Source organism: Ctenopharyngodon idella, chromosome 22 (genome assembly GCF_019924925.1).
Source record: "Ctenopharyngodon idella isolate HZGC_01 chromosome 22, HZGC01, whole genome shotgun sequence".
NCBI lineage: Eukaryota > Metazoa > Chordata > Actinopteri > Cypriniformes > Xenocyprididae > Ctenopharyngodon > Ctenopharyngodon idella.
The window spans coordinates 3,950,324-3,969,644 of record NC_067241.1 but is presented as its reverse complement, the minus strand read 5'-3'; the positions used below and the strand labels follow the sequence as shown (position 1 = coordinate 3,969,644).

Here is a 19,321-nt window from a genome sequence, read left to right as displayed (position 1 = left end):
TGTTTGCTTGACGTACAAGAACGAATAAGGTTCATTCTCGTGTTACGCAGAACGTTTGAGCTTCTGCAAGAACCAATGAGGTTCTATGGAGTTAAAATTGTGCCATAATTAAACAAACAACTCCAGCATTTTACAAACAAACACGATCTCCTTTGCAAAGGAAAACTCGACTCAAACAAACAGAAAGTGGTGTGCAAACACAAAGGTCAGTTTGAGCGAAAACGCAGTTGAGTAACAAATATATGTATTGTGTTTTACAAATATAAATAAATGAGCATACATCATATTTCACAAATAAATACAAACCATCCTACAAATGGCATGTAAACTTTGAACACCAAGATCTCACCAAGGCTAGATACAAGATACAAGGCAAAAATACAGTAAAAACAGTAATACTGTGAAATATTTTTGTTGTATATTTCAAAATGTAATTTATTCCTGTGATCAAAGCTGAACTTTCAGCATCATTACTCTAGTCTTCAGTGTTACATGATCCTTCAGAAATCATCATACTCACCTGTTCACCACTCATTTTCATCAGCTGAAAACTTTTTTTTAAAAAACTTTTCAGGCTAGCCCATATATATATATATATATATATATATATATATATATATGTCTTGAAATGTGTTTTGATACATGTTTCTGTCTTTTATTTCCCCTATTCTATTTTATTTGTATGCTCTTTTAAAGCGCTTTGAGCTGCAACTTTTAAAGGCGCTATAAAATAAAGTCTATTTTTATTATTATAAACGCATGTTTCGGGGCTTCTCTTGGGAGACTAGCATAAATTGACCCATAGCAAAGCGCCATCTGCTGTTTTGGAAGAGGAAGTTGCTCAACTGCATTTGTGAGAAAACCTGCCTGCACACATTTGTGAGAAAATCAAGCCGAGAGATCTCACTTTTTCAAGTCAAAGTGGTAGTTGCATAGCTGTCAATGGAGGTACAGAAATCGCTCCAATTTTATTAAAAATGTCTTCATTTGTGTTCCGAAGATGAACGAAAGTCTTGCAGGTTTGAAACGACATGAGGGTGAGTAATTAATGACAGAATTGTAATTTTTGGGTGAACTATCTCTTTAAGGGGTCCAAGCACGAAGCACTCAGGCAAGCGAACACACATCTGTCAGACACTAGATGGTACTATAATAATCTCTTTCACACATTCTGCTAACATTAGAACAGTGTAGGCTATAATTATTATTATTTGAATTATTCTGAATCTTTGGGTCAAAATCTAAAAATAATGTTCTGGGCACTTTTTCAAACACCTCGTAGGCCATTCATCTGATCTTCATCAAATTTTGCACACAGCAGCAAGGGACAGTGCTGGCAAAAATCATTTTAATTCGAAGAAGCGTTGCAAACTTTACACAGCTTATTGAAACTTTATACACATAAACAACAGGACATTGAGAACGCACTCCAAGTCATGTCAAATTTATACAACTGCTACAACTGAAAACCTTATGAAGTTTAAAATTGGTGTGCATATTCTTTGGTGGACGTACCAACAGATCCTCTAATATGACTCACTGCACATACAAAAAAAACAAACAAAAAAACATGGCTGCCAGCAGCCAATCAAATTTTCAGTGACTAATAATGCCAAATCTGAATGGCTTACCGTTTGTCACAGTCACCGTCATGTTCTGTTTGCTTAGGTTGTCATTCGTCACATGTGCTTCTCTGTTCTAAGTTCCCCTCACTCATCAGTCACCATGGACACTAATCATCTTCACAGCTGTTCGTCATTTACCTTTGTGTATTTAAGTTCCTGTCTGAGTTCAGTTCTTTGTCTGGTATCGTCAATGTGTATGTGTTTCTACCTGTTCACCTGTCTGTTCATTTATTAAACTACGTATTTGAAAATCTTCGTCTTCCTCGCTTGTTTGCCTGCAGTACGTGACAGAATACCAGACCAATAAAATGGATTACGCGAAGAAGTTTGCGCTCGTGGCTCAGGAGATCCACGATTTTTTGTTATTTACCCAGGAGTTTGTTCGTCTTGCACTCACCTGCCCCTACGACGACGAGACCCTGAAGTCGTTGTTCTGGATCGGGGCTAAATTGCACCATCCTGTTGACCTCCCAGACACCACCGGACTAAGCTGGGGAGAAGCAATCATCCGGTGTCTGGAGAGCGTTGCGTCCCGGTCCAGAACACAGCCAGACCCAGAGCCTGAATCTTCTCCACGGACCGCAGAGTACTTGTGCGAGCCCCCCGCAGACGGAGAGTTTCTACCGGCCGCGACGCGTCAGCCAGAGCCCGAGACTACAAGGACAGAGGTGACCCTCGCCCCGGTGGTGAAACTCCATAGTTGGTGTCACCCCAAACCTCAGCCAGTCCTCCAGCCCCATCGTTGCCGGATGTCTCGGTGGGAGCTCCACTCTGATATTGAGCCGCAGGTCGTGCATCCACCTGCAGCGCCTGTGCAAGAGGGGCCTGTGGCTCCGCCTCCCGCCTTTGACCTCTTCACTCCATCTCGGCCTGTCGACCTGCCGGCTCTGTCGGTGCTCTTCCCATCTACGGCTTCACCGGAGACCCTCGGACTGAAGGCTACTCTGGGCTCCCTCGTCCTGCCGGTTCCCCCTTATTCAGTCGTCACACCACTTCTGCAACGGACTTGCGGGCCATCCGTTGCACTCTGTCCCTCCACCCCTATGGCTGCAGCGGGTTCCTCCTTCCCCTCAGAGTCACCTCTGTCCTCCATCACACCAGTTCCGCCTCAGCTCTCGGGTACTCTGGCTCCACCTACGCTGTTCGTCGCCGTGATGTCACCGAGGTCTCCCGAGCCAGCGACGTCGCAGGAGTTCATCGGCTCTCCGTCTGCGCCCCAGTCTCCGTCGGTTGTCCCCCAGATGCCGTCAGCCTACCCTTCACCATCTAGACTCCTCCCCTCCTCGTCTCTGCCGTGGGCTGTCGGTTCTGGGGAGCTCTGGGTCTGCGCCATCGGCCATCCACCACCAACGCCGCCAGGGGATCGTCGTCCTCCCTTCACCACTCCTCCATCACCATCACTCCGTCCACCTCCAGAACCCGCTGGAGGGGGATGAACTGTCACAGTCACCATCATGTTCTGTTTGTTTTGGTTGTCATTCGTCACATGTGCTTCTCTGTTTTAAGTTCCCGCCTCTCATCAGTCACCATGGACACTAATCATCTTCACAGCTGTTCATCATTTACCTTTGTGTATTTAAGTTCCTGCCTGTGTTCAGTTCTTTGTCCGGTATCGTCAACGTGTTGGTGTGTTGCTACCTGTTCGCCTGTCTGTTCATTTATTAAACTACGTATTTGAGAATCTTCGTCTTCCTTGCCTGTTTGCCTGCAGCAGTACGTGACACCGTTACAAAAACGGATCATGTGAAAACGAGTATGTGTTAACTAATTTTGTGAAAAGCTATAATGTACTTACTTTACTCTGAATCCTACAGTGCCCCCTTAATCAGTTGATCATATTCGTATTCATTTCCACAAGAAAACTTTTCTGGCATTTTGCGTTTTTTGAAAAAAAAAAAAAAAGCATCAGCAAACAGCATCAGAAATATAAAAAATCTGCAAATTCCATGTGGGCCTGCATAATTTTTATGGTGGATGTTTCTTGCCTGTGAATTGGTTTCCAAGGAAAATCCTTTCCTCTTGAGGGCTGTAACGCTCTCAGCCCCTCTGAAGCATAAACGCTGGACACATTTGATTTGTGTTTCCTTTCCTTCTATTTCTTTTTGCCGCACACACAGTGCTCAGTTTATTTAACCATCCCAATGCAAACTTTACTGTTGCACCACACCATGTTTCCTATTCCAACTCAGCAGCTTCTCTCTCAAAGAATCAGTTGTGCACCACAGGGCTTCCCTTCACCACACGTTCAGGACCTTCTAGAATATTGGCATGACCTGCACTGTAAATTGGGTTCAAGAGCGCCTAGCTCCTCTTACGTGCTGCTCAACCCCTCCTAAAGGCCTCAGTTGCCTTAACAGGTCTGTGGGGAACAACACACCTCATTGTGCTCCCATCAGGGAGAGAAAAGAGACAAAAATGGAGTGATAACTGAGACTGAATTGGACTGAGGCAGCAGATGTTGAGCAGAACAGGTGTTTGGATCACACACACTGAGCACCTATCTACTCTGGGGCTTTGAAACCTGTGAAGTGTGTTCATGTAGTCCCAGTCTTTCTCTCCCTGTAGCGTTTTCCCTTGTCTTTTGTTGTGTACTGCTTTTCAGTCCCTTACGCTGTCTTCTTGTCTTGCTCTAAATTCCTCTGTTTGATTTAGTGCAGGGCAGCCACACTGTGAGATCAACAGCCGTTTATAAAGCCATTATTGTCAATTAAGGAAATGAAGTGCTCCCTAGGGCTTTACCATCTGGAGTGAGCGCTCTGTTCATCACTCTCCCATTTCTCCCCTTATTTCACTTTTCCCCTCTGTTTCACATTATCCGACACCTTCTGCGTCTTTCACTGTAAGGGTCATTCAAATCAGGTCTTTCCATTTTGAAAAATAATTCCGTTTTCAATTTACAATGGTTTACTGTAAAAAATCAACAGAGCTGTTAGGTTATGGATTATAATATTAAATAATAAGGATTAGTTTTAAGGTTTTAATTCATGCAATTGAAAATCATTGACGCAGAACCTGCGGATACAATGTTTATATAAAATATTATGTTAATTATAATTTAATACTCGTATCCACTAAAAGCTCCCCGGCCACTTAGGTACACCTTGCCAGTACCAAGTTGGACCCCCTTTTGTCTTCAGAACTGCCTCAGTTGTTCATTGCATAGATTCAACAAGGTGCTGGAAACATTCCTCAGAGATTTTGGTCCATATTGCCATTATGCGAATCTCCCGTTCCAGCACACCCTAAAGCTGCTCTATTGGATTGAGATCTGGTGACTGTGGAGATTTGAGTATAGTGAACTCACTGTCATGTTCAAGAAACCAGTTTGAGATGATTTGAGCTTTATGGCATGGTGCGTTATCCTGCTGGAAGTAGATCAGAAGATGATACACTGTGGTCATAAAGGGATGGACATGGTCAGCAACAATACTCAGGTAGATTCTGGTGTTTAAACGATGCTCAATTGGTACTAAGGGGCTCAAAGTGTGCCAAGAAAATATCCTCCACAACATTACACCAGCAGCAGCCTGAACCGCTGATACAAGACAGGATGGATCTGCTTTCATGTGGTTTAAGCCAAATTCTGACCCTCCGTCTGAATGTCACAGCAGAAATCCAGACTCAACATCTTCTATTGTCCAGTTTTGGTGAGTTCGTGTGATTTGCTCTTCTGTAGACCTCAGTTGTAACAATGCTTATTTGAGTTACTGTTGTCTTTCTATCAGCTGAACCAGTCTGGTCATTCTCCTCTGATCTCTGGCATCAACAAGGCATTTTCAACCACAGAACTGCTGCTCACTGGATATTTTCTCTTTTTCAGACCATTCTCTATAAACCCTAGAGATGATTGTGTGTGAAAATCCCAGTGGATCAGCAGTTTCTGAAATACTCAGACCAGCCCGTCTCGCACCAACAACCATGGCACGTTCATAGTCACTTAAATCAACTTTCTTCCTCATTCTGATGCTTAGTTTGAACTTCAGCAGACTGTCTTGACCATGTCTACATGCCTAAATGCATTGAGTTGCTGCCATGTGGTTGTCAGTTTTGCCTGCCTGTGTACATGTCTGCTCTTCTGTAGTCACTTGTCTGTGGTGATTTATGTACCATTCTTCGAATCAGGATGCCACTGAATGTATTTGTCTTTTGGTTCACTCCAGTTGCCCTCCATCTCTGGACCTCTTGCTGAGGTTTTCATGAACTTCACATCTTTGATTGGATACAAATATCATTCTCGCTCTCAGCCCCAACTGTGGTTGTGTTATCTCACACACATAGTGGAGCAGTTAGCTGGCCACAGATTGTCCCAGAGGCATTTGTTAGAATGTTTGTTCGGCAGATACAAAGTTTGGGGGTTCAAGTCCTTGGGGGATGAGCTGGATACAGTTGAACAAGCAAAGTAACATCATTTAATTGCCTCTGATTTTTGACACAATATTCAAAACACATCCTCCATATTGCCTACATTATTTCCAGATATTTCCTGCTGTAATTATGAAAAAGCTTCTTGTTTTTAAAGTTTTTATTGATATGTTGAATTAATTAATGTAGCTAAATAATTTAATGTATTAAATGTGTATGTAATAGATTGATGTAATTCATTTAAATAATATAAATTTAATATATTACATGTATTATAGTGTATGTTCTGTATTCTGGAATCGCATGTTCTTCAATTAAAAAAAATTGGGGAAAGTAAAAAGAATAGGCGATTTTAATTTAATTAATTACATGATGTGCCGATTAATTAATCGAATTAATTGTACATCGAATTTGGCTGGGAAAATCACCCCCAAAAGATAAAGTCATTATTGTGTTAAATAAGAAAGCATCAAATAGACATTACAAAAAGTAGCTTTAGAAATAAATATTTTATTTGACTCTTTTTAGTACACAATTTTTTGGCACCAATGTCCATGATTTTTTTTTTTTTCATAAACTGCATCAGAATTTGTATTTAGATATATTACAGATTATTAAAGGGATAGTTCACCCAAAAATAAAAATCCTGTCATCATTTACTCTTCCTCATGATTTTATTTCTTCTGGTGAACATAAAAGAAGAAAATCATACAGTTTTGAAACTACATGAGGGTGAGTAAATGATGACCGAATTTTCATTTTTGGGTGAACTAAAATACTAAAAGTATGGCTTTTTTTGTTAATATGGATTTTTTTTTTTTAATAAAATGATTCTCTAAATAAGAAACTAAAACTGCCAGTAGGTGGTGGTAAATGTCATAATGAGCAAGTCATTGAGTTTCATTCATCCGATTAGTTCAAACAGCTGATTCATTAAGGAATTAAGTAAATGGCTCTCTTTACGAATGGGCCATTGAATCATTGGTTCACCCGATTCGTTCAAAACGCAGAATCATTCAGAAATGAAACACTGCTGTGTGTTACTCAGAGATGCACAACAGTTCTGCTGTGGATTTATATGTAATATTTTCTTTGAGCAAAACTAGACAATATATTGTGTCGAAAACGTAAGACAATATTAACTTATTTTTTATTGAAATATTGTATAAAATCAATATCACATTTGCACTCGTGCTATTCGGGACAAAAATAGCACTTCTGTGATATAGCAGTTGTTGCTTGTGTGATATTTCTTATGATATGAGACAAAACCTCATACAGGGGCATTTTTGCACTGATATCTTTAATTTTAGGGGCTTTTTAACTGTAGGCTCCATCACACAGTGAGTTGTTGCCCTGCTTCATGTTCTTTACCAATCAACTATATGAAATGTAAGATGACCAATGTAGGTCTGGGGCGGATGCTATTTTTTTCCATGATGAATTAATTAAATTAATGTGTTAAATCAACAGCCTATATGATATAAATGACTTAAAACATACATGGTACTTTACACAGTTGTATATTATTGGGCCTTTTCTAAAAATAAATAAATCAATAAAATATGGGCATGTGACAAATTACACAGAGTATTAAGGGGCTGGCACATCTTTCCCCACTTTACTTGCTTTAATCACTCAGTGCATGATATGTTTGGTGTGATACACTGTTCTTATTAGAAGTGTCATATGCGCTCTCTCCATTAGGGATTCAGATTTGTTCCTGCTGGACTCACGGGTGATCTGGGCAGCAGAAGAGGGCTGGTTGGTGTTCGACATCACAGCCACCAGTAACCACTGGGTGCTGAACCCGGGCCGGAATCTGGGCCTGCAGCTGGCTCTGGAAAGTTTGGATGGTAAGCGGATGCACAGACACCACAGGTCACACATTCAAAATATGAAACATGTACATTCTGTTGCATCACAGACTGCAAAAATGGGACCATTTCTGAGACCACAGCACGAGTGCACAGCACTCGATTTGTTTTGCCTTTGCTTTTGTGCGGCATTTAGGTTCAGTGCAGTTCAGTTCAGCAAATGTTTACAGTCTCTCTGAAGGGCAATTTATTACATTGCATTTAAAACCCATTCAAAGAAAAACATCTACAGTGGGGGTCCAAATGTTTGAGACCACGAGTGAAAAAGTATGAACTAAATGTAATGTGTTTGGACACTTAATTGCATATTATTTGCAATTAAATGAAAATGTATTATAGTTTAAATTTATATTAAATGCAATTCCAGTTTTTAGAGAAGGAGAAGTAGGACATGTAATTTCATAATTATTTCTATTGTCTTTGAAATATGGTTAAAGTGTACTGCTCAATGTACTGACAAGCATTTATGGTAAACTAAAATATACTTTAATATAATTATTGTAACTTATATGTCATGTATTTAAATTACTGTAGTTCTGTCAAATCAATTAATTGTGATTAATCACATCTAACATAAATATTTGTGAATATATATTAGTGTGTATATATATATATATATATATATATATATATATATATATATATGAGCAATATCACACGAGTTGCCGTGCTATATGGCTGTCAGCACGGCTGTGATTCGGCCGTCGGTAAAATCACAGCGTGCTGATATACAACCATATCGCATGGCTACGAGTGTGATATTGTGTTTATACAACAGTTCGACGGCACGAGTGTGTAAATAAACAAGAAACAACAACGGAGTGTCTTTGAAAACCCTCTTTTGTGAGGAACTACTTCCTTCCGCCATGGATTCAAATCTCAAGTTGACAGTTTAACATTTGAGCCCAAGCCTCCGTTACTAATTCTAAAATGTCACTTTAGAACTAGTAATGAAGTAACGTTGAGTCGCTTCATTGAAACTTATTGTATTATGTAGAGTAGATTATTATGGTATTATGAGAGATTGATCGACTAAACGAGTGTATTACCTGCATCTGATATAGCATTCATTCTTCAGGTCAATGTCCATAATATTATATCCATTATAAAAAATCTGTTTGAATGTCTGCTGAGGAAAGTGATGTCTTTGTCTTTGTCCTTTTAAAAGTTAAGGGAATTTCCCACAGTGCTAAAACAACTTCCTTGTTCTGACTCACTCATAAAGAAAGTCTTTGCCACCATCTTAGTATCTTAGTATCTTGTACTAATGTAACTTTCACTGAAGTCCATATCATAAATCACTAACGGACACTTTCTCAAAATAGCCATTTTAAAAGACAATAAAAAAAAAAAACACACAAGCAAACAGTTCAGTCAAATGTACAAAGGCAGCTCTCTAGTACTGGATTTAAGTTAAATATAGCCTAAATATAAAGTAATGAAACATTTCCCCCTTAACCCAAATTGTTTTACTCTGGAACAAGTAATAGATTAATAAGACCAAAGATAGCCCATTTGATATACCCTAAATTAATTATATCTCATGTTTAACCACTCTCTACATAAGAGCAAATTCGCGAAGGACTGGCCGAGATGACGCTGTTCTCTGTGGGTACATGAGCGCTGAATGGCTGCTGACGGCCTGGAGCTCGCATCTGCGAAAGTGTCTATACAAATTGTAAAATAGGTGCTATGTTTACATATGAGTCACATATTTGAGGTGTAAATAACTACATTTTCGCCTAAAAAAAACTCTTAAAACTACATTCCGTGACATAACAACAGTAGTATTTTTAAAAAATATAGTGGATTTGCTCGACCGCCATAACAGTCGCTGCAAGCGGAGTGATACAAACGGTGAAACGGTTCCAGTGCTGTTACTGGGGGAATATCGCACGGCTCTCAGCCAATCAGATTGGAGAACCAGAAAGAACTGTTGTATTTATACACACACACAAAAACACACACATGTACTTTAAAGTAAAACGTGTAATTTGACATTAAAACATTTTAAAGGTGTACTTAAGTGTGTCATGAAAGTGTACTCTCTCTAAGTAGCTGTGTTGATCACTAATGCTCAGTCTAGAGCTTCAGCAGAAATCACTATTAATGGTGAAGTTTAGTCTAAGACCATTGCTTGGTTTGGATGTTCTAAATAAGTTCTAAGTAATGCAGAATTGAACCCACTAAATTTTCACTCACATTCTTTATAGCCAGCCACAGTGGGAGTGTGTTCTGTACCATAGCTGTGTGATAGGAAGGTGTGTGTGTGTACAGGATGTTACTGTTTTTAAGTGTTAGCATGAAAACAGGTGCAGTGTATTATGGGGCTTGTGTAGATCAGTGAGCTTGTCGAGACATGCTTGCGGGACGCCTGCCCTGTCGCCGTAGGCAACCGGCAACCCAGCTTTACCTCAGCGCACAGACAGAGAGAGCATTCCTTCCTCTTTGTAAGGAACACACACACACACACACACATTAAAGCAGCCGGTGTGTAGGTAAAAGGAGTCCAGGATGGCACAGAGACAGAAACAGATGTAAGTGCAGGAATTCTCTGAGTAAACAGGGAACTAAAAGCGCTCTTGAGAGCAGGAGAGATTACACAAAATAAACATCAGAAATTGCATATTCTTGGAGAACACACACACTTTCTTACACAAGTCTCTTGATTTATAAGACTGTGACCGTCGAACTGATTATTATATAATGCATATTACATGATTTATTAGATCACAGGGCTCTGACAAAATAAAGGATTGCTAAAATGTCCTATTGAGTGATATGTGGGGTGTTTAAACAGTCTCTCTTAAGAACTGATTCACAGAAACACACACAGAAAAAGTCTGTCTCCTGCTACGCAGGTAAAAAACATCTTTCAAGGGGCCTGTATCACCTTACAGTGCTGTGACTGCTTCTCTTCTGGGATTTGTACCTGTAATACATTTTTACTAACAATTTCAAGATGTATTCTCAGATCTTAGAGAGAAAAGAAATTAGTAATTGATTTCTGCTGGTTGTAAATGAATGGTGTATATGGTGAAATCTCTGTGTCTCCCCCTGCAGGCCAGAGTGTGAATCCATGGGTGGCTGGGCTGGTGGGCCGCAGCGGCCCTCAGAGCAAACAGCCCTTCATGGTGGCCTTCTTCAAAGCTACGGAGGTCCACATCCGGAGCATCCGCTCTGCACAGGGCGGCAACAAGCAGCGCAATCCCAACCGCTCGAAAACCACCAAGGGCCAGGAGGCACTGCGTGTAGCCAATATTGCAGGTGTGTGTGTGTGTGTGTGTGTGTGTGTGTGTGTGTGTGTTTTCAATATTGAATACAGAAGTGTGAAAGCAAGTGAAGAAAGACAAATGTAAAGTTAGCAATAACAAAACCGAAAGAAATCTAAAAGAATATGGTACTTCCATGGTAAACTTTCTATGGTTCCATGTCCAAATGGAAATGGAAATAACATGGTCATTTTTACTTAGTGATGAAACTACGGTTGTGTCCGAAATCACCCCCTATATACCCTCATTCACTATTCCCTACATTACTCCACTAATATAGATCACTTGATGGAGTAAATGAAGACCATTGAGTGAATTCAGACACTGAGTGCGCCGGAAGGGCTGCCGCTTTTGCATAGTTTGTGCTTGCTGTTTAATAATCATTTGTAATAATGATAAGATTTATCCTGAACTCTGTCATGCAAACTAGCATGTATAATAAACCTTATTAAACTATTTAATAATCAATTAAAATGGAATTTATACCTGTATGATATTACGCTGTAGCCACACTGGACCAGCGTTTGGAAAATGGATGGATGGATGAATCAGCTGTAGGCGGCATCTTCTGGTCAGATGCCGGAATTCATTCGGTACGACCCTTACAGTGCTTTATGGGTATTCTCTAGCCGTTGAGCAAACATCAGTTGTACACTCGTTATTGTGGTGCACTGGATAATGTCTGCTATGGTTTCGGACACCATATAGATGGCTGTCCCCTCAAATAGTGCCTCAAATAGTGCCTAGGACTCCCTTGTGGTAATGAAGTGCACTTAATTATATTGAATGTGCACTTGTGTGTGCTTTAAATCTTATTTTAAAAAAACTATACTTGCAGATAATATAATGCTAATGAGATTAAAGGTCACTTAAGTGTACTTAAAGAGAGTACACTTTCATGATTGTTTTTTAACACACAAACACTTTTAACAAGTGCACTTCGTAATAATGTCTAATTAAAAGTTTTACTTTAAAGAACATTTTAAAACACTTATTTTGATGTGTTGACTAACATACTAAAGCACATGTATTTGATTATAATTTTATTCGATATTTCATTTAAATTTAATATATTTTAAATGGACTAGATTGCAAATGTGTAATGGCAAGTATATTAAAATACAGTACACTTTAACCATATAAATACAATATGAAATTACATATAAAGAAGTACTTTATTCCTACTTAAGTGGTTCAAAAAGCACTTTTAAGTTAAGCTAATAGCATTTAATATATACTTAAACTATAATACATTTTCATTCGAAAATGTTCGAATGAAAGTTCGAATCAGCCTTTTGCTAAGCTCGCATTTATTTTTAATAATAATAAAAAAATAATGTTCTAAAAGTAGAAATAAACTGTGAACGAGTGTTTAATAATATTAAAAGTGCTTATTGGGTAGGGTTAGGGGAAGGTGTAGGGAGGGTTTTTATTCTTCCAATAAGGCAGCATCCATTTAATAATTTTAATAAATATAATAAATGATATTATTGCATCCTGTTAATGTACAAAAATACTGAGGTGCAAATAGTATCTGCCAATATAAAGTATAGACAGCATCTAATTACTATTTACTCTTATTGCAAAGAACTGATTACATGGTGTATATACTGATCTATCGCTATTTTCACCTAGTGTAAACAGCATATCTCTAAGAAAATGCTGCTATTGTCACTTGTAAGTGTAAATAGAATATATTGCTGTTTTCATTTAGTCTAAATAGCATCTACAGCTATTTGCACTTAGTGTAAAATAGCATCTATCGCTAAGAAAATATGCTACTTTCACTTACTGTAAATAGCATCTATTGCTATTTGCACTTAGTGTAAATAGCCGCTGCCAAAAATATTCACCTTGTGTTTTATTTCAAGTCTTCTGGAGCCATATGAAAGTTTTGTGTGAGAAACTTGCAGGTTTGGAACAACATGACAATGAGTAAATGATGACTGAATTTTCATTTTCAGGTGAACTATCCCTTTAAGGCAAAGGAGAACCAGAGATAAAATTTGTGCGAGAGTGTGTGTCAGTGTTCATATGGTTCCTATTACTGTGTAATTCTCTGCAGGTTATTTTGCACAGTAATAGCATTATAGTATTATTAAATGATATTAAATGAATCTGGGTCAGTGTACTGCATAGGTATGAGGGTTATAGTGATTCAGGCAAACTTCAGTGACCTATCCTTCATATTTCTCCATGTCTCTCACAGTTTAGCCTTAGTTTCAACACCCCATCACACATTTGAAATCAGACAGTGTCCATATTTGAATTTTTTTCAGCTGTTTGAGCAGAAATATTTGTGTAAAACATTCTTCTAACAGCAACGACAGCATGTCACCAGCATGTGGGCTGTACATCACATATTTTTAAAATATCAAATAACCTTTAGTTTATGTCACAGCATGAGTCATGATCTGCAACTTGCAAGTTTGTGACAGAAGGAGGGAACGTTCACATTTAAATGCGTATATCTGCTAAATGTCAGTTTTTTGGAGTAAAATAATTGTTGGTAAAACCACTGCTTTAGCATCGTTGACTAAAAATAACAGACATGGACTTAAACACACAAACCATTATCATAAGTGATTGTCATTTCTGTAAAAGGTTTCTACAGCAATCCTGTCTCTCTTTCTTTTCAGAGAACAGCAGTGCTGATCAGAAGCAGGCCTGTAAGAAACATGAGCTGTACGTTAGTTTTCGAGACCTTGGATGGCAGGTGTGATTTTTTTTTTTTCTTACCACATCTCTTATTATTTTCTGCTTTCTCTATCTTTCCCCTCTTTATATCCTTAATATATATATATATATATATATATATATATATATAACTATACAGTCAGGTTGTACAATATTACACATTGTCTAGCTGGCCTAGTATGGTTAATTAGCTGGACTACTAGTTGGTTAACCTGATTTTGACCTGATAGACATTGACTCCCATTCAAAAGTTTGGGGTCTGTAAGATTTGTAAAGTTTTTGAAAGAAGTCTTTTATTCTCACCAAGGCTGCATTTATTTAATCAACAAAACAATAATATTGTGAAAGAATAGTTTCTATTGTAATACATTTTGTAAAATGTAATTTATTTCTGTGAACAAAGCTGAATTTTCAGCATCATTACTCCAGTCTTCAGTGTCACATTATCCTTCAGAAATCATTCTGATATGATGATTTAATGCTCAAGAAACATTTCTGATTGTTCCCTTGTATTAGTTAAATCAAAACGAGGGAACAAATTAGTTCATTGTGGCCACGATTTATTAAAACGAGGGAAAGAATGATTAAGTCGTAGGAACGAATTCCTTAATTTGTGGCCATGATTGAACTAAAACGAGTAAACAAATTAGCAGATCGTGACCATGATTTACTAAAATGAGAGAACGAATTCTTAATTTGTGGCCACAATATATGTATTTTTTTTTTTTTTTTGTGGTAAACCATGTGGTCAACCATCTTGCTCAATCTGGGGTGCTTTTCCTGTACAACAACATAACTCACTGCTGCACTACCATATTACGATGCATCACTGAAGAAATCAACTAGCTAGTCATGACTGTTTCCAGAAAACCATACTGTCGCAAATTTGTCGTTCCAGCCACATTTCTTTGATATAAAGAAATGTATACAGATACAGATAAGATATAGATTGTACTGAATGTCAGCTTGCTTATTTTGCTCAAGATAAGCGGCCAGTTGCATAAACATAGCCATTATAGCCTCGTTTCCACCAAAATTACCTGGAACAATCTGTCCCCGGAACCTTTTTCCCCCAGATCTGTTGCTGTCTGTGTTTCCATCGCGGTCTAAAGTACTGTGAAGATTAGTCCGTGCGACTTTCCAGTTCCCGCTGGATTTCAGAAGCTTATATTAATAAAGCCTGAACCTAATCGTCAGTCCATCAGTCGTAATTTTTAAACTCCATCATTGATTCGAATAACTCGTACTGCACACACCACAACACACTTTTAAAAAATTATGATTGAAATAAAATGCTGCGTGGAGTCAACCAATAAAAATGCTGCACAAACTCAACCAATCAGCATGTTCAGTGCCCAAGTCCCACCCCCGAAAGTTCCTGAACTTTGAAAAAGTACTACCTCGCGAGCAGGGACTTTCTGAGGGGGACATTTTTACCCGGAACTTCATTTAAACCTTAGTTCCTGGAGTTCCAAAGTCCCTAGTTCCTGGAGAAAGCAGCTTATGTTAAGACTGTGTCTTAAGAACTAAGACCAATTAGCAGTTAGTTAGGGGCAATCAGTCTTACTTTTCGGTATCAAATTAGACCAATCTGCGTTTTTATGTAACTGTCTTAAAGAAAAAAATTGCATGACTAACTTGTAAGACTAGTCTAAGTGCTTTATGCAACTGGCTCAACGATTTATTAAGTCCACATGTCATGCAAACAAGAAACTATGCTTCTAACCACAGTTGGAGAGCTGTCCTTCCAACCACACAACTTTGCGATACTGTTTGCAAATGATTGTTGGAACTTTGGTTTCGGGAAACACGACTCATTGAACTATGTTAGTAACGACGGAACTTGCGACCACAGTTGGGTAACGATGCTTTCGGAAAACGCACCCCTGGTTACGGCTGATAGTCCACCACTATGCAACCAGCAACAAACCAGCTAAAATTTTCCAAAAACCAGCTTAATCGTGTTTAACCTGATTTTTTTTTCCAGCAGGTTTCCTCTCACAGCTCTGTTCCTTCTCCTTCTCACTCGACATTTCACTTTATCTCATACTGTGTTTATGGCTCAAACCATTTTATGAGTCTGTGTAGCTCAGGTCGTTCGTTCCATTAGGCTCAAGAGTACGAGCCACAGCAGTCAAGCAGAGATAGGAGAGCCTCGTTTCTGTTTACACACCGATAGTCTTGCCACCTGTAGCATATCTGTCTCTCCTACTGGATCACAGCACATAAACACTCACTCAGAACAGCTGCCGAGGACTCTGAGACCCCGACTGTACCATGTGGGTTTATATACCCCCCCAAATTCCCTTTTGAACCATAACATTTTACACATACTTCGGCACAATTACAATTTATTGTGATCACAATCGGAGCGATCTGACGTGCATCATGAAAATGAAGAGCATCTGGTTGGGAAAGATCTAGCTCAGGATTTATGACTGAAGGTGTTGTGTTAACAGATCTGTTCTCTGTCCATCTCTCAGGATTGGATTATAGCTCCGGAGGGTTACGCTGCTTATTACTGTATGGGAGAATGTGCCTTTCCTCTCAATTCCTACATGAACGCCACAAACCACGCCATCGTACAGACATTGGTAAGCCTGTCACCATCTATACATCTAACCTGGGTCCAAAATGTACTTTTTGCCACAGCTGCCAATGATGAATACCAGAAATAAATATTTATAATGCTGCATCTCTTATTAAAGAAATTAATACTTTTCAGCAAGGATGCATTAAATTGATCAAAAGTGAAGGTAAAGACATTTATAATTTTACAAAAGGTTTTTGTTTCAAATAAATGCTGTTCTTTTGAACTTTTATGTTAATCAAATAATCAGAGAAAAAAACAAAATGTCATGGCTTCCACAAAAATATGAAGCAGCACAACTGTTTTCAACATTGATAATAATAAGAAATGTTTCTTGAGCATCAAATCATAGGCTATTAGAATAATTTATGAAGGATCATGTGACACTGAAGACTGTAATGATTCAGCCTTGTTCTCAGAAAAAAAAAAAACATTCTAAAATATATTCAAATAAAGAACAGTCATTTTAAATTTTGATAATATTTGAAAATATTACTCTATATTAGAGCTGCACGATTCTGGATAAAATGAGAATCACGATTCTTTTGTTTCAAATAGAGATCACGATTCTCCCACGATTCTGAATATACAACCAAACAAACTAACATGTAATTTACAAAAGGTTTTGACAAAATTTAAATAGATGACTCTAATTGCTGGAAAATGTTTGAATGAATTATTTAAAAAATGGTTTTAAATGTATTCATGACTCATTAATAAATACTTGTTTCATTGCTGGATGAATCAGTGTTTATGAACGAATCTTTTGAATGAACGATTCAATGACAAATACATTCTTTAACAGTCAGTTGTCGCCACCTAGTGGAATTAGATGTAATTGATACAACCGTTATTTGACGTGCCAAGTTCGTTTCAAAAGGTAGTTTGCTCTATTTTGATTGCTCGTAGACATCGGTGTTTAAATACTGACTTGAAACTTATATCTCAGTACTTCTGTGATAATGTGAATATTTGTAACACAGAAATAACTAATGTGTGATTTCAAAACGGCTCACTCTGGCGGCACGAACACAGATTTGAACGTTCCGGGAGAATCGTTGTCATTAATAAAGTAGGATCGTGTGGGTGCTTGAATCGAGATCGCGATCTTTTTACGATTAATCGTGCAGCTCTACTGTATATTGTATTTTTGATCAAATAAATGCAGCCTTGCAGACTTCTTTCAAAAGCTTTACAAAGTCGTATACTGAGCTCAAACGATTGAACAGTAGTGTATGTTTGTCTCTATGACATTTGGATTATTTAGCTGTTTTTTTTTTCTTGTATATGAGTGACAAACAAGAAAATAGTTGTGACAGATTTTTAGTTTGATTTGAATCATGCACATCACTTACATCACTGAGAGTCAGACTGTCATGAAACATTTTTTCACGTACAGACGACAACACTGTCAAAACAATCCCTGTTCACACAGATCCACGAAAAGGAATAAAAACGCTGTATTATTCATGCCAGGCCAGTAGATGGCAATGTCATTTTGTAAAGAAACACTACGCTCTTATAGACTAAACACGTAATACGCATAATGTCGCCATTTTCACAAATTTGCGTTTTTGTAGTTTACACAGAGATGATGACGGCCCCCAAAACACTGTTGTTGTGTAAATTAACAGCCAAACGCATAAAAAGTTTTGTTTTTAGTTAAAAAACGATGTCTTGTAAACATCCCCTAAAACTATAAAAAGTTGCTGCTCCTAAAACTACCATCCAACTGGCAATTAACGACTCAATGAAACCAAAGTGTAAATTTTGAACCTTGTGTCTAACAATACAATAACTCTGTTCCAAAACCTAGTAAGATGCGTAATCTTCTATATGTGCTAGTACTTTTGTTTTGACCTTTGTATTTTTTTTCCAGGTTCACTTCATCAACCCCGAAACGGTTCCAAAACCCTGTTGCGCCCCTACACAGCTCCATGCCATCTCCGTCCTGTATTTTGATGATAGCTCCAATGTCATCCTGAAGAAATACCGCAACATGGTGGTCAGAGCGTGTGGCTGCCACTAGAGTCCTATCACACACACATACACACATACAGTATAGACAATACACACACAGTCACACATCTGACTGCTCTTCATTTGCTTATTAAAAAAAAGAGTGCTCAAGGTCAACGTCCTAAAAACCATACGAAGATCTCAGGCCAATTCCAGGATTTCTTTTACCATGGACAATGTGCAAAATTGTCTTATATGTACAACAATGTTTTAAATATGGCAAAAAAAGGAAAGGAAAGACACAAACACCAACATTTGTATGCACACATATACATGCTCACATGTACACACTTTTATATGATACTTGTGCTTTCTACTGTGTAAATAGTTTTTCAACAAAAGAAACAAAAGTGTATTTATTTTCCTGGTCTTCCAACATGGAGTCTAAACATCCTTGTCTTCTGGTCTGTTTTTAATGTGTCCTCCACACTGTTTTAAAAAAGACATTTCACCCAAATTGTTTTGGACCATAACACTTTTTACAAATGTTGAATAATTCCATGTCATTAAATTCCAACAAATGGGATTAGCAGCTGCCATATAAAGTTCAGTGTAATGTATGCAACAATTAGCATTAATTTTCATATTTTAAAGGACTTTTTTATTAATTAATGGACCATTAATTAATGGATTTGCCAAACTATGCTAGTGTAGTTTCTTCACCCTTGTGAAAAAGAAGTGTGATTAATTGTATTAAATGTGCACTTGTAGTGTACTTCAAGTACACTTTTTTGTTGACTAACAAAAGCACATGCAAGGTACTTAATTAAAATTGTAACTGTAGTGTGTTATTAGATACTACAGTTAATGTATTTTAAATGTATTAAATTGCAACTTAATTACAAATATATTTAAATATATGACATACAAGTTAGAAAT

The 19,321-nt window shown here is 38.0% G+C and overlaps 1 protein-coding gene across 1 annotated transcript in view; it reads left to right on the top strand.

Moving 5' to 3' along the window:
- The window catches only part of bmp7b (bone morphogenetic protein 7b), a 65,802-nt gene extending 46,967 nt beyond the window's left edge, over positions 1-18,835 (top strand). Inside the window, exons 3-7 of the mRNA XM_051879949.1 lie at positions 7,695-7,843; positions 10,928-11,131; positions 13,776-13,852; positions 16,317-16,427; positions 18,303-18,835. Of these exons, the coding sequence (XP_051735909.1) occupies positions 7,695-7,843; positions 10,928-11,131; positions 13,776-13,852; positions 16,317-16,427; positions 18,303-18,452 (691 nt within the window). The 3' untranslated portion in view covers positions 18,453-18,835. The remainder of the gene's footprint in view (positions 1-7,694; positions 7,844-10,927; positions 11,132-13,775; positions 13,853-16,316; positions 16,428-18,302) is intronic.
- Positions 18,836-19,321: the final 486 nt, after the last annotated feature.